The following is a 15,701-nucleotide window of genomic DNA, read 5'->3' as shown; positions in this document are numbered from 1 at the left end:
CACAGTTATAATATCAGTTTTGTATATTAAATAAAAAATTTCTAGAATTTCATTTGAACCTATAATCTATTTACAGAATGATTCTTACTAAAACAAAGATATTGGGAAATTTTTAACATTATGGCAAAGGTAAAGTCGTTTTCTGAAATACGAAAAGTGAACGTTTCTTTAAAGAAATCGACATTTTTAACAAATTAAAATGGGTGCTATTATAGTATGCTATCTACCGCCGAATTTGCTATCTACCACCCCTTTCTGACTATAGTATGATACCTACCATCAGTCCCTACGGTCTACTTGCTAATACGCCTCTAATAAGGAGGATCACTACCCATTTAGATCATTACTGTTGGAAAGTTCTGAGAAAAGGCGACGATGTATTTCCTGCTTTCTTGAATGATGTAAGATATGTTTACAAGCAGTAGCAGCATAAATTTTTGAATGAAATTTTTCATAGATTATTTTCTTTCAGTTTTGTAATATTTGATTTTTCATTTGAATAACTTGTAACATTGTTGTATGATGAGCCTTGAATAATTTGTAATAAAAGTTTCCCTACAAACCTCTTATAATTATGCATCCATGTTGTCCTTCCAATAACTATTATTAAACTATCATTAAAGTCCAATGAGGATAACATACTGGCGGTAAGTAATCTGTTTGATAATCCTCATCAAACAGGAGGATTAACATTGACGGTAGATAACATACTTTGTGGTAGATACCATACTATAGTAGAAATTCGACGATGGATAGCATACTATAATAGCACCTTAAAAGGTGTACTTATCTAAAAACTAAGTTTAAGATGATGAAATGGTTAACTATATTAGTTTTATAATCAATATTCATAAAATATTCTATATTTTTCAAAAATATATTTAATCTTACCAATTTTTATAATACATAGAAATTTACTACATAGATTGAGGATATATTGACAATGAAATAAAAATCATAAATATTATTTTATTAAAAATTGGCAACAATTTTTAGCTCGAAATGTAAACAAATGTTTTGGTTATGGTGGATTTATAATATCTCCACTTATAGCCTAGTTTTTACATATATTGACTCATTTTACTTTATATATTCAATTAGAATGTTTTTTGTCTCCTACTATAAATAATTTCCAAAACGAACAACTATTTAGCTTTTGTTGAGGTTAATGGCAACGATTCTGAGGTAGTGAAACTTATATTTGAAGACGTTAGAGTAAATATGGGCGTTATTTTAAAACAATGTATTGTTTTCAAATTAATTTTGTTTTACTGGCATCTATCTGATAAAATTATAGGGTCTTGCGTATTGTGATATTATAATGATATAATTATATGAATAATATATTTACAAATATTCATGATAAGGCATTCAAGTATTTTAGAAATAAATATTTCACACTTGAAGAAAAATTAAGCATTGTATGTCTAATTTCTTCAAATATGTAAAATGTAACCTGGTATTAAATATTTCTAAATATTATGAATTACATTATAGTGTGAAATCTTTCTTAAACATACAGATTTATATCAGTAATTTTGTGTTCACATTCTTTATATAAGAATTATTACTTCAGCTAAAATGTTGGGTTCGTGTTTTTTTTTTTCTTTTTAATGCCTTTGTCTCCAACAGCTGAAAAATAAGATATAATTACCTTTGTCGAAAAAACTTTGTTGAGGAAATATAAAACCATTTATTCAAAAAAATTGTTTGACAAAATTTATTTAGGAAAAGCTAAATTATATAATAATGATTCAATATAGCCATCACATGCATTGTTTTAAGAGAAATTTTCAAAATTTCTATGTCTGTTTTCGTAAAAAATTTGGCAATAACCCAATAGATATCTATGAAGTGGATATATTATTATTATTTGCTAAGCTACAACCCTAGTTGGAAAAGTGGCATGCTATAAGCCAAAGTGCTCCAACAGGGAAAATAGCCCAGTGAGGAAAGGAAATAAATAAACTATAAGATAAGTAATTAACAATCAATATTAAACATTTTAAGAACAGTAACAACACCAAAATGATAGATTAAAGACTTCGATTCCATTAATAGGCCTATAGTTAAAATGTAATGCTTTTTTTTTCACCCAAATGAGCCATACTTTTCAACAATGATAATTTCCCGATAACCCATATAACTTTGGCGCAAAATACACGTATTTTCCGTAAATAATTTACGTAGCTGACATCCTATGACATTTTTATTTCACTTTATCAATAACAATCTTGTAAGGACACCGATCCCTTTGTCGTCCAGAAAATCGACAAACTACTTATTTATTTGAATTCTCTTTTCGCCATACTGTGGTTTTCCATGTATATATATTCCGCTCTACCAGAGCTACAGTTTGACATATGTATCATTTCATAACATGTTTCTGTTCACTCATAATTCATATATTTGTAAGTGTAAGAAAACACATATATTTTGGCAGGCACTTCAATCTGATTTGGCGCCAGCATCATCCTACCTTTCCGTCCGCACCTTGTAATATACTCCCGTGCACATTCAAATAAAGTATCAGTTGATCTTGGTGACGCTTGTCTCTGTCCTTACAACTGGTGACCCCGGAGTTGAAAGTAGCATCAGCGGTTTTGGCTTTGCCATTAACGGACTTATTACGGCCGTGCTACCTTCTCTATACTCCGTTACCTTAGGCACGAGCCTGCCTTTGGTTCTCCCACACTCCGGTGCATGTAAGGCAGTAGGATGAGCTTAACCGACATATCAACTTCTCACCTCTTCGCCGACTCGTCGTCTGGCCACGATGCAGGAAGCAACACGCCCATCGCACCTAACGGCCTCGCCTCCACGCCCAAAGTCAAACTGCCGCCCTTTTCTCAACACAACACCGCTTCCTGGTTCCTGAGAGCAGACGTACTCTTCCGTGTCGCTAGACTCAGCGACTCCTGCGCCAAGGCTGACATCATTCTCACCTCCATACCTGAAGAGGTATTCGACAAGATTTCCCCATGGCTCAACGCCCAGGCCGGCCAAGTTTCATACGACGACCTGAGAACGAAACTCATCGGTATCTACTCCCTCTCCGTCTCAGCAAGGGCACAGAAAGTCCTGGACCTCGCCGGCAAGCCCATGGGTGACACCTCTCCTGTCGAGGCGTGGGACGAGTTAACCGGCCTGCTTTTGCTCCCCGAAACAGACAGCAACGGCCGACAACGTGAGATTAGCTTATCTCGCGAGATCTTTCTTCGACGCCTACCACAGGACGTAAGGGCCCGATTGACAGACGCCGACACGCTCCCGGTGAACGAACTCCTGTCGAAGGCTCAGAAGCTCCACGAGGCCTCCAAAGCATCTCGCCTCGGAGCATCATCGTCAACACCGCCTTCGTTCTCCTCCTTCAGCAGCTGCTCCTCCATAGACTCCTCGGCAACGGCCCCTGAGGACGACGAGATCAACGTTCTATGAAGAAAGAAACCGCCGCAACCAACACGACCGAACCCTAGGATTAACCCAGCATGGTGCTTCTACCACCAACAGTTCGGCAGCGACGCCAAGAAATGTAGAGCACCATGCAGCTTCCCTAGAAGACGACGCCAGAAGCATCCACCTGCCAACATCGCAGCCGCAGATAACCAAAACAAGAATGGTTTCTATATCCTCAATACCATTTCCAACCGTAGACTCATGGTAGACACCGGCGCAACGCAGTCAACGTTCCCACCTTCCAAGTCCGACCTAGACCGTGGTCCCGACAAAAACGCTCCCTCACTCATCGCCACCAACGGATCTCCCATACGGTGCTATGGGATTAGGACCCTCAAGATATCTATCATGGGCCGTTCGTATTCATGGCCCTTCGCCATCGCCGACGTCAATCGCCCCCTCCTCGGTGCGGATTTCCTCGCCGACCACGAACTCCTCGTCGATGTCGCTAACAAACGTCTCATCGACACGGGAACCTGCCAGTCCCGCGCCCTAGAACACGGCCCTGCAACAATGTCCGTATCCGCTGTAATGACGCACCCCTACGCCGACCTCCTACAAGAATTTCCCGAGGTTTTCAAGCCCGAGCTCCGACACTCGCCAGGTTCCCCGTCCAAGCACGGGATCTACCACCATATCACAACGACAGGACCTCCTACTCACGCCAAATTCCGCCGCCTACCGCCCCAGAAACTGAAGGATGCCAAACGCGCCTTTGAGGACATGGAACGCATGGGTATCTGTAAGAAAGCATCGAGCCCCTGGGCATCGCCCCTACACATGGTAAAAAAGCCGGACGGGTCCTGGAGACCTTGCGGCGACTACAGGCGTCTCAACCTCATCACAACGCCCGATCACTACCCGCTGCCCAACATGCAGGACCTAACGAACACGTTGCACGGCGCGAAGTATTTTACCAAGATGGACCTCCTCAAGTCTTACTTCCAGGTCCCCGTATTTCCGGAAGACATCCCGAAAACTGCCATTGTAACGCCGTTTGGATCCTACACCTTCGCATACTCAACCTTCGGTCTATGCGATGCTGGGGCGACCTTCCAACGACTAATGGATAGCATTCTGGGTGACCTACCTTTCTGCGTCTGCTACGTCGACGACATCCTGATATTCTCGAAAACCAAGGAGGAACACCGGAGGCACGTCCGCACCGTCCTCAAACACCTACAGAACGGCCTGGTCGTACGTTTCGACAAATGCACGTTCGGTGCGGAAGGAGTGGATTTCCTTGGTCACCGCGTATCCTCGTGCGGGGTAAAACCCATGACAACGAAGGTCGACGCCATCAGAAAGTTCCCGATACCTACGTCCGTCCGCCAACTTCAGGAGTTCCTGGGGATGGTCAATTACTACAAGCGCTTCATCCCCAACATCGCACAAACCCTGTCACCCCTCGACGACGTCCTGAAAGGAAAAGCGAAAAAACTCGAGTGGGGTTTGCCCCAGCAACAGGCATTCGCCCGGACGAAGGATGCCCTTGCGAATGCCACCACCCTGGCTCATTTCGACAACAAAGCGCCCCTGCGACTAACGACCGACGCCAGCAACGTCGCCTGTGGGGCTGTGCTGGAGCAACTCGTCGATGGTTCTCCTCGACCGCTGGCATTCTTCAGCAAGAAATTGAAACCCGCCGAAACAAGATACAGCACCTTCGATAGGGAACTCCTCGCCGTCTACCTCGGCGTCCGCCACTTCAGGCACATCTTGGAGGGTACTCCCTTCACAATCGTGACGGACCATCAACCCCTCGTACACGCTTTCACGAAATCGACGGACGCATGGTCCTCCCGACAACAACGTCATCTCGCATCAATCGCCGAATTTGGGAGCACCATACGTTACGTCCCAGGAAAGAAAAACCCAGTCGCGGACGCCCTTTCAAGGATTGAAATTGACGCGATCCACCTGGGAATCGACTACGCCAATCTCGCAACCGAACAACGCACCGACCGAGAAGCACAGGATCACCTGACGGGGCCATCCGCGCTCAAGATAAGTGCGATTCCCCTCGGACCAGCAGGAGTAACTATTCTTTGCGACACCAGTACGGGCCGCCCACGTCCCTGGATACCAGCCTCCTGCAGAAGGAAAATATTCGATATCATCCATAGACTTTCACACCCCTTAGGACGCACCACCGCTCGCCTTCTGTCTGAAAAGTTTGTCTGGCCAGGGATAAAAAAGTACGCCCGGGAATGGGCGAAGTCATGCATCAACTGCCAGTCAAGCAAGGTCAGCCGTCACACCGAATCGGGGGTAGGCGATTTTCCCCAGCCAAAAAAACGTTTCGGTCATATACACATCGACGTCGTGGGACCATTGCCCCCTTCTGGATCTGCTCGCTACCTGCTTACGATCATCGATCGCTCCACGATGTGGTTGGAGGCATCGCCGATGACCGAAGCTATGACTCAAGCATGCGCCGAAGCCCTCCTGTCAAGCTGGGTGAGCAGGTTTGGCGTTCCTGACGACATCACGACAGACAGAGGCCCCGCTTTCCTCTCAGAAATATGGCTCGCTTTGGCGAACCTGATGGGGATGACGCTCCACAGCACCACGGCATACAACCCCGCGGCAAACGGCATGGTCGAAAGAACTCACCGAGCCCTCAAGGCGTCCCTGATGGCGAGCTGCACCGACGGGGACTGGAAATCACGACTTCCTTGGGTACTCCTTGGCCTTCGCACCGCCCCTCGCGCAGACGGCGAACCTTCGCCCGCCGAAAAGGTTTACGGGGAAGCGCTCGCAGTTCCTGGCGAATTCTTTCCCTCATCAACCGACGACACGCATCTGGATCACCTAAGGGACATCGCCAGGAAGTTCAGGCCGTCTCTCAAAACTTACCAGGACAGAACCAAGCACTTCAAGCCAAAAAGCCTGGATGACTGCAGGTACGTTTTCGTCCATGTCGACGCTCATCGACAACCGCTGACTAGACCTTATCGAGGCCCCTACCGGGTAATTAAAAAGACAACGAAAGCCTTCCTTCTCGACGTCCATGGCCAAGAGGACTGGGTCTCAATAGACCGCGTGAAACCAGCGTTTCTCGAAGGAAGCGACACCGCCTCCGCCGGACCTGGCAGATCCAGAGTTCCACCTCAAAACAAGCCGCCCAACGAAAGAAAAATCATCAAACGACGACAAGAGGAAGAGATCCTTACACCGACCGCCAGCACGCCCCTCCGTTCAAAATCAAGAGGAACCCTCCGACACCCGAAAAGATACGAAGATTGATCATCAGCCCTCTACGCCGCCCGATGTCTTGGGGGGGAGTACTTGTAAGGACACCGATCCCTTCGTCGTCCAGAAAATCGACAAACTACTTATTTATTTGAATTCTCTTTTCTCCACACTGTGGTTTTCCATGTATATATATTCCGCTCTACCAGAGCTACATTTTAACATATGTATCATTTCATAACATGCTTCTGTTCACTCATAATTCATATATTTGTAAGTGTAAGAAAACACATATATTTTGGCGGGTACTTCAATCTGATTTGGCACCAGCGTCATCCTACCTTTCCGTCCGCACCTTGTAGTATACTCCCGTGCACATTCGAATAAAGTATCAGTTGATCTTGGTGACGCTTGTCTCTCTGTCTTTACAATCTCTCTTCTCTTACATTTTTTTACATAAACACGTACGAAAAAGAAATGGACATGAGTAGGTCATATAATGATAATAACAGATGATAGACACACATTATGAATAGCAGAATGGGTCCCCTAGAGATTGGAAGAGAAGCAGGGAAACGAAGAGAAGATGGATTGACGAGCTAAGAAAATTTGCGGGTATGCACTGGAATAGAAAGACCATAAACAGACACAAAGTGGAAGGACATGTCTGAGGCTTTTGTTCTGCAGTAGACTAGCAATAGATGATATATATATATATATATATATATATATATATATATATATATATATATATATATATATATACATATATATATATGAATAAATATATATATATATATGTATATATATATATATATATATATATATATATATATATATATATATATATATACATATACATATAATGGGTATACATTATCATCTCCTACGCCTATTAATGCAAAGGGCCTCAGTTAGATTTTGCCAATCATCTCTATCTTGAGCTTTTAAATCAATACTTCCCCCATTCATCATCTCCTACTTAACGTTTCATAGTCCTCAGCCATGTAGGTCTGGGTCTTCCAACTCTTCTATTGCCTTCTGGAGCCCAATTAAATGTTTGGTGAACTGATATCTGTTGGGGAGTGCAAAAAGCATGCCCAAACCGTCTCCATCTACCCCTCACCCTGATCTCATCCACATATGGCACTTGAGTAATCTCTCTTATAGTTTCAATTTGAATCCTGTCCTGCCATTTAACTCCCAAAATTCTTCTGAGGGTCTTATTCCGTGTGTGTGTGTGTGTGTGTGTGTGTGTGTGTGTGTGTGTGTGGGTGTGTATAGACAAACCTTAAATACACTATTAAAAAAATAGTATTAATGCTTACCATTTGAAAATAATCTGAAGAAAACGCAGGTAGAGACTAATGCTCACAGCCCCAGAGTTCATAGGTTCTTTGACTGAAGAGGAGCCAGCCACAACAATAACTCTTCTTGTTATTCAATAACAGGGAGCATCTGTGTTTTGCAAGATGTGAAGACCAATAATTAGTATTTTCAGTATTTTCTCCTGATTTTCGTTTTAATGTTCTTCCGAGATATTCTTGTAAGTACTAGGTTGGCCAGGGCACCAGCCACCCGTTGAGAGTTATTGTTATTGGGTCCTTTGACTGGCCAGATAAAACTACCTTGGATCCCTCACTCCTTACGGGTCATTTTTCCTTTGTTTACAAGTTCACCGAATAGTCTGACCTATTCTATTTTTTTTTGCTTTTTACAAATTCTCCTCTGTCCTCATACACTTGACAACACTAACAGAAAAATTCTTCTCCACTCAAGGGGTCAACTACTGCCGTGTAATTGTTCAGTGACCACTTTCCACTTAGTAGAGTAGAAGACTCTTCTAAGAGGACACTAAAAAATCCAACCATTGTTCTCTAGTCTTGGGTAGTGCGATAGCCTCTGTACCATGGTCTTCCACTGTCTTGGGTTAGAGTTCTCTTGCTTGATAGTACACTCAGGCACACTATAGAGTCCTTTCAATATACGTCATCAAACTTCCGGTCCGCCATCTTGGAGGGCAAACAAAGACGCGTTCAGTGAGTAGCTATGGTTGAACTGTTGAATATTTAGCCATTTCATCACATTCACATTCACACAATGCCCAGTTTTTGCGCTATTGTTGGCTGTGGGAATCGAGGACGAAGAGATGACATGAGTTTCTACCACATACCGGCAGTTATTCAGAATCAGGACAAAGATACAGAGGAATTATCCAAGTGCAGACGTGACTTGTTGTTGACCAGAATATCACGGGCTGATCTACGTGAATCCTCACTACCCTACGCACGTATTTGTTCTGATCATTTCATATCAGGTCAGTCTCGGCTAGGCCCTAAAAGTATCATTATTCCTGTGTAAACATGCTATATCCGATCGCATAGGTGACTTGACAAGTATCATCGTCAGTTCAGTGTGTAGTGTGTGTGTGGGGGAGGGGGCATCTCAATTTTTAAACATCAAAGGGGCATCTCAGATTTTCAAAACAAAAATTAAAAGCGCCCATATTGGCTATATTAACAAAGGCTACTTACCTAGGTCTCTATTTCGTCAAGGTGCTCATGCCTATATATAATTAAGTTATATTTATATTTATTTTAATTTGCGTATTAAATTGTGCAGACATAAAGGCCTATGTGATGAACAAACATTGATTATAAATAATAATAATATATGAAAGCTGGTTTAACCCGAAGGGGTCTTCAGCTTATATATGAAACATTAAAAAAATAATTAAACTTGCGCATTTAATTGCAAGGAGGCAAAACGATCATCCAAGAGCATTACAATAGAGTTTGTCCATCATGTGTTTATATGTATATAAGAAATTATAGCATTTGTAACCAAATACAAACACAATGTTTAGGCATGAACTGATAAAGATTTGACATTATAATACAAAACTTTTACATACATTTTGACAATCAAAAATTATAATACACAAGGTTAGGCTAAAAGATCAATATTAGCTTTATAACTATAAACACTCTCTTCATTGGCCCAGTGTTTATCTAATTTTGGACTTAAAAACATTAAAGGGAAAAACAACGAATTCGGGAAGCAGATTATTCAATGGAAATGTATGCCCACTCATGTTCTGGGTTGGCCGACAGTACCAAGTAGTTCACCATATCAATGTATGAAATACTGGGAAAATCCTCAATATTTTGACTGAATGAATTCTGCATCTGGTATGGATCTAGGCCATCAATTAGATCGAGTTTCTGCTTGTAAAAACGCTTATCATCACCCGACAATTGTTTGACAAAGTCGCTCTCATTGTCCATATTCGCTGTAGCAGCTGCCATGTTTTCGCTTTGTATGCCCTCCAGCATGGCCGCCGGCGATTCCCAGTGACGTTATTGAAAGGACTCTATTCTACATGTTTCCTTCTTTCCTTTTCTCACTGGGCTATTTTCCCTCTTGGCGCCCTTGTGTTTATACCATCCTCCTTTTATGGCTATGTTATTGTAGCTTAACTAATAATAATAATAATAATAATAATAATAATAATAATAATAATAATAATAATAATAATAATAATAATAATAATAATAATATCGTATTCCAATATTAATGCACCCCAACAAATTGTTTGCGATCTAGTAAACTTTTTATGTCTATTTTGTTTACAAATGTTTTCTTCTTCTTCTTCTTAATCTTTTAACATGTGTTCTGACTGTTCTCTGTGACGACCTGTCTTCATCATTTCAATTGGTAATTCCTTTATTTTTTTGCATGTTAATTTTGTTGCGGATTGCATTTTTCTTAGTGCAGGATGGAATAGGCTGTCCTGCAATGTTTTATTACTTGGGCTTCATATTTTTTTGGGGAAAATGCCTACAACAGTGCGCATTTAATACGTGTTAAACTACTCTTGAAGATACAAAATTTCCCGAAATTTAACATCGATTATTTGTGATTTCGGTAAAAAATGTATTTCCTGGAAGTTTTTACTTGAATAACAGACTTCTTTCATTTAATGAAATCCCAAATCAAGCTGTGGTTACCAATTATGCATACTACACTATGAAATACCTTTATTTGTATTTGAAGCTGATTCCAACCAATCTTGGACCTACAATTGGTCACCTGGCAATCATAACCTAACTTTCTACTGTCTCAAAATTATTAACGAAAGATTTTGAAATGCCTTATTTGAAGTATTGTTTACAAATTAAATTACTAAAAAATAAATTTTCTCAAGGCTGAAAGCATTTCTGCATGTTCACTTAGGCAGTTGGTACCATTTACCCGCTCTCACAAATTAAACTGCCCTAATTGATGAGTAGGTATTTTTCACTACGAGAGATGCGGAACAGCGTTTTCTAGGTTAAGGTCTGAGGTGTGTAAACATTTGATTTCATTATAGAACAAATCAATACTATATTAGTTAGGACATTGGAACTCCCATAATTGAATAGATCTGTGCAAATACGCTATTCTGAATCCCTTACACGACTGGCAAATATCTCTATTAACAAAGCTACAGATTTTGATGAAAAATTTCCATTTTGTTGCTTTTTACATCTTAAAACATGCCACAGGAGCTTCCTTCCACCCTCTATGTATGATAGTGGCCATCTTTTATGTATGTTACGGCCGACTAAGAATACAGCAGTGTAAGGGCCATCGCAGGTGGGCATTAGCCCCCTGTTAAATAATTAGGAAAGCATACGGCATGTAGGTTAGGTTAGGTGGGGAAGTTTAGGTTAGATGGTGTTCTTGTGTGAAGAACTGGCTGCTGATACATAAAGGCTTCAATACTGATAAGTGGTGCTTCTGTCGTAAGTTTATACTCTAAACCTCTTTGGTATTTGTGTTCAATATTGGAATATACAATGTCATTATAGCTATTTTATTTATCATGTTAACAATGAAAATTAAGGGTAGAAACATGTGTTTGATACATTTAGTTTGATAACGGGAAATGAAAGCCAAGTCCATGTTCGTACAGAGGCTGGAGCGCGAAGCTACAACTCCCCCCTTTGTTAAGTGTGTATTCACTCCTTTGCTAAGTTTCTTTAATTGATAATCAATTCCAAAATACCAGCCCACAGGGCTAACGCACATAGCAAAACATGTTCCACTTGCCAGAAAATAGAAGCAATGAGATAATGTTTCATTGCGAATAAGTTTTTTATGCATCTGGAAGTCCTGACATACAAAATCTCCAGTGTTTTGACCATGTTTCTTTACTATTATTCAGTTTTGATTACGGTAACTTTTTTTTTTATGGCATGTTTTTTATATTGATGACTGCCGGAAACAATAATGTTTAAAAATTTTAATATAGATATACAATTAGACTGGTACATCACAAAAATATATTTAAAAACAGTCTTCTTTTCTACAACCATTTATTGCCCTGTTATATAATTTTATAAAACATTTTAGGGGGCTTTTACAAGGTCAGGTTAGAGAAAGGGGGTTCAGATTGGTAAAATCCTCCTAACTAGGTAATGACGTGGCCCCCTAAGTCGGTTAGATGGGATATGTTTGGTTAAGAAATATCTCTGTAAATGAGGCTTTTTGTCATATACTTGGCTAGCAGTATGCAAAAAATCACCTCTCATTAAGGTAAGCTTTTATCATGAAAATTATCGAGTGTCGTGTTCATATTCCAACATATACATGCATCTTTAGAATTTTCTCTTGCGTGGGAGGCTGAAAGATAAGTGTGTATAAGAACTTTAGGTTAGGATGCATCCTATGTTTCAGTCTTACGAGTTATGGCATACTATGTGAGGTTATGGGGGCCTAACCTTCCACTTATCAGTCGACCATAGGGAAGGTTAGGTTAGGGAGCATCCCTGCATGTTGCATATTGGTTAATATTTTGGAAGCTTTAATGCTAAAGTATGAATGCTATCGTAAGTGATGCGTCGTTTATACTCTGGATTTGAATTTATGCTATGTAACCCAGTGCTGGGCCCTGAAGTTGGATGGCACAAACATTATTTCTTACTGTGCCAATTTCGAGCCCAGAGGAGGGCGATGTTGTTTGCCTCTCTGAGGTCTTGATCTGAGCAATGAGGGCCCAGTGGGAACTCTCCTAGAATGTGTTCTATTGCTTGTTGTGTTACCCCAAATGGGCATTTAGGGTTGGTGGCTAATAGCCCATTGAGGAAAGGAAACAAGGAAAAATAAACTATTTTAAGAAAAGTAACATTAAAATGAATATTTCCTATATAAAAACTTTAACAAAACAAGAGGAAGAGAAATTAGATAGAATAGTGTGCCCGAGTGTACCCTCAAGCAAGAGAACTCTAACCCAAGACAGTGGAAGACCATAGTACAGAGGCTATGGCACTACCCAAGACCAGAGAACAATGGTTTGATTTTGGAGTGTCTTTCTCCTAGATGAGGTGCTTACCATGGCTAAATAGTTTCTTCGTAAATCGCTGTTCACATTACAGCCTCTAATTTTCATAAAGGAAACTTTATTTTACTTTAACACACATCAGCGGGTATGTAAAACTGTTATGTAGTAGTCAAGCAAAATACAGCTCTTGTAAAATGTTACATAATGATGAAATTTACCTAATGTTATGAAATGCTAAGATATATATTTCTTTTTCAGGTTAAAAAGTGTCTGGCAATGGAAGAGCCTGCTGAAGAAACCTCTGGTAAAGAGGTGGTAGTTGCAACGAAAAAGGAGAAAAAAGTGTTCCGTCCAGCAAGTCATGTTGTCAGAGGGATTCCTGCAGAGATTGAAAATGATCCCAAACTTAAGATGGCCATGGATGTGCTACCGAAAAATTATAATTTCGAAATTCCCAAGACAATCTGGAGGGCTCGACAAGCCAATTCTAAACACGTGGCCCTTCAGTTCCCAGAAGGGTTATTACTGTTTGCAACAACAATTGCAGATATCATTGAATCCTGGACAGGTGCTGAGACAACCATAATGGGAGATGTTACGTACGGTGCGTGCTGTGTAGATGACTTTACTGCTCGTGCTGTTGGGGCCGACTTTATGGTTCACTATGGGCATTCCTGTCTGGTTCCAATAGACCAAACAAGCTCCATTCCTTGTCTTTACGTATTTGTCGACATTCAGTTTGATAACGTCCACCTTCTCGATAGCATCAAAGCTGTTTTTACCACTGACGTTCCTTTAGCATTAGTGTCCATTATCCAGTTTGTTAGTTCTTTACAAAAAGTGGCCCAGGACTTGAAAAGTTGTGGCTATACGGTTTGTGTGCCCCAGTGTCGACCCCTCTCACCAGGAGAAGTGCTCGGTTGTACATCGCCTCCCGTACCAGAAGGGCATACAATCATTGCCCTCGGCGATGGTCGCTTCCATTTGGAGTCGATCATGATTTCAAATCCTGATATTCCAACATATTTGTAAGTACTGTACCCTTATGTAATTCAGTTCTCAAGTGTCTAATGTTATGTATCTTCACTCTGTACATCATAACCTTTTGCAAGGCAAACTTTTATGCTCTATTTTCCTAATTTTTTAATTATTAAAACTGTCTTTCAGATATAACCCATACTCTAAAGTTCTCTCTCGGGAATATTACGATCAGCCTCTCATGAAGACTATTAGGAAAAAGGCTATCGATAAGGCAAGCGAGGCCAGTAAGTGGGGCCTAATACTAGGAACCCTTGGCAGACAAGGAAATACTAAAGTCATGGAGAATCTACAAGTAAGTTTTGATCAGTGTCTTGCCATCCCATAATTTGTTTTGTAGCATGAAAACCAAGACTGAATTTTTACAAGCAGGATAAAATTTCTTTTATGTATTCGTTGATTTGTGTTTTACTATTGAGGATGTAATTGTGAAACTAGTTTTCCTCAAATTTTGGATAAGTATTCAATGGATTTTTTGTTTACAGAAACAGCTAGAAGCTGCCGGAAAAGACTTTGTTATCGTGCTGCTATCGGAGATCTTTCCTGCAAAGCTGAACGCAATGAACGACGTGGAAGTTTGGGTTCAAGTGGCTTGTCCAAGACTCTCCATTGACTGGGGTGCATCCTTCTCGAAACCGCTGCTCACTCCGTACGAAGCAACCGTAGCCCTTAAACACGCCGAGTGGCACGTCAAGAATTATCCTATGGACTTCTATGCAAATGAAAGTTTAGGAGAGTGGACGCCAAATCACAAGCCACCCTGTCCGTGTGGATTGACAAGGAAAACTGGATGTAAAGGGCCAAAGTGTCCATCGAACATTAAAGTTTGATCCAGAAGACTACAGCTGTTTCATTAAGAGTACAGTACCAGGTAATTTTTTTTTTTTTATACCTTGTTCTAGGCAAATTTTCTAGGCTGTTGTATGATGGCTCTAAAAATGTGCTGGTAGTCCTCTATACTTATTTAAATTTTGCTTAGTTTGGTTCCAAAAGCAAGGCGTGTGTGTTTACAATCTAGTTGTTCCTACGGGTATACAAACCTTTTATCCTTCAAAATATGGGAATGTGTTTGGCAGAACTGAAAGAACTTTGAATTCGTTAATGAGGTAACTAACTACAGGTGGGGAGTGCAGGCTAGTAGAACACCCCCCACTTTTGTTAAAGGCTCTTGGTTTTGTCCTCAGGAACGAGTACGGCCATACCATTTCATCCTTTCCAAGGCAATTTAATTTTTTTGTCATGCTTTTCAGTTTGAACGGTTGCTATTGGCTTTGTGCTAATAACAAAACGAAGTAGGAATACTAGCGTAATTAGTCATTGAATCTTATGGCTAAACCAGCGATGCGAAGCGATAAGATTGCCCCACACGAGTGGGACACGGGCTCTTCCATTGGCAGCCCATATAATAAAGGAGTTGTTCATATGCGTGAGAGGTCTGTCTTGTAGAAAGGGGAATGAAAACCATGCTGGACTGACACAAGGAACACAGAGGACGGACACTCGAGTGATGACAGCCGGGAGGGACTCTGGAGCTTCCATACTTCAATGCTGTACAGGTTAAACCCATTTCCTCTTTGGTCCTGGAGAAATTTTCTTTTCATTTTCATTGCAAGAGATCTTTCTCATCCTGATGACTGCCGGCCTGGTCCGTTCTCAGCCAGTGATTAGTTTGTAGGTTCTGTTCTTG

General features: G+C 41.0%; 1 protein-coding gene across 3 annotated transcripts in view; it reads left to right on the top strand.

The window, feature by feature from the left end:
• LOC137624304 (2-(3-amino-3-carboxypropyl)histidine synthase subunit 1) overlaps nucleotides 1-14,854 on the top strand; it is a 372,750-nt gene extending 357,896 nt beyond the window's left edge. Inside the window, exons 1-4 of one of the 3 annotated variants that reach the window (XM_068354889.1) lie at nucleotides 8,162-8,197; nucleotides 13,235-14,004; nucleotides 14,144-14,309; nucleotides 14,500-14,854. In XM_068354889.1, coding sequence (XP_068210990.1) covers nucleotides 8,177-8,197; nucleotides 13,235-14,004; nucleotides 14,144-14,309; nucleotides 14,500-14,844 — 1,302 coding nt within the window. In that variant the 5' untranslated portion in view covers nucleotides 8,162-8,176 and the 3' untranslated portion in view covers nucleotides 14,845-14,854. Of the gene's footprint in view, nucleotides 1-8,161; nucleotides 8,198-10,262; nucleotides 10,369-13,234; nucleotides 14,005-14,143; nucleotides 14,310-14,499 lie in introns of those variants that run through there. The other 2 variants (XM_068354890.1, XM_068354891.1) reach the window with 2 other exon arrangements.
• Nucleotides 14,855-15,701: the final 847 nt, after the last annotated feature.

The sequence above is a fragment of the Palaemon carinicauda genome, chromosome 31 (assembly GCF_036898095.1).
Source record: "Palaemon carinicauda isolate YSFRI2023 chromosome 31, ASM3689809v2, whole genome shotgun sequence".
Lineage (NCBI taxonomy): Eukaryota > Metazoa > Arthropoda > Malacostraca > Decapoda > Palaemonidae > Palaemon > Palaemon carinicauda.
Note: the sequence above shows the minus strand (reverse complement) of the source record. Positions and strands in the feature narration are given on the sequence as shown.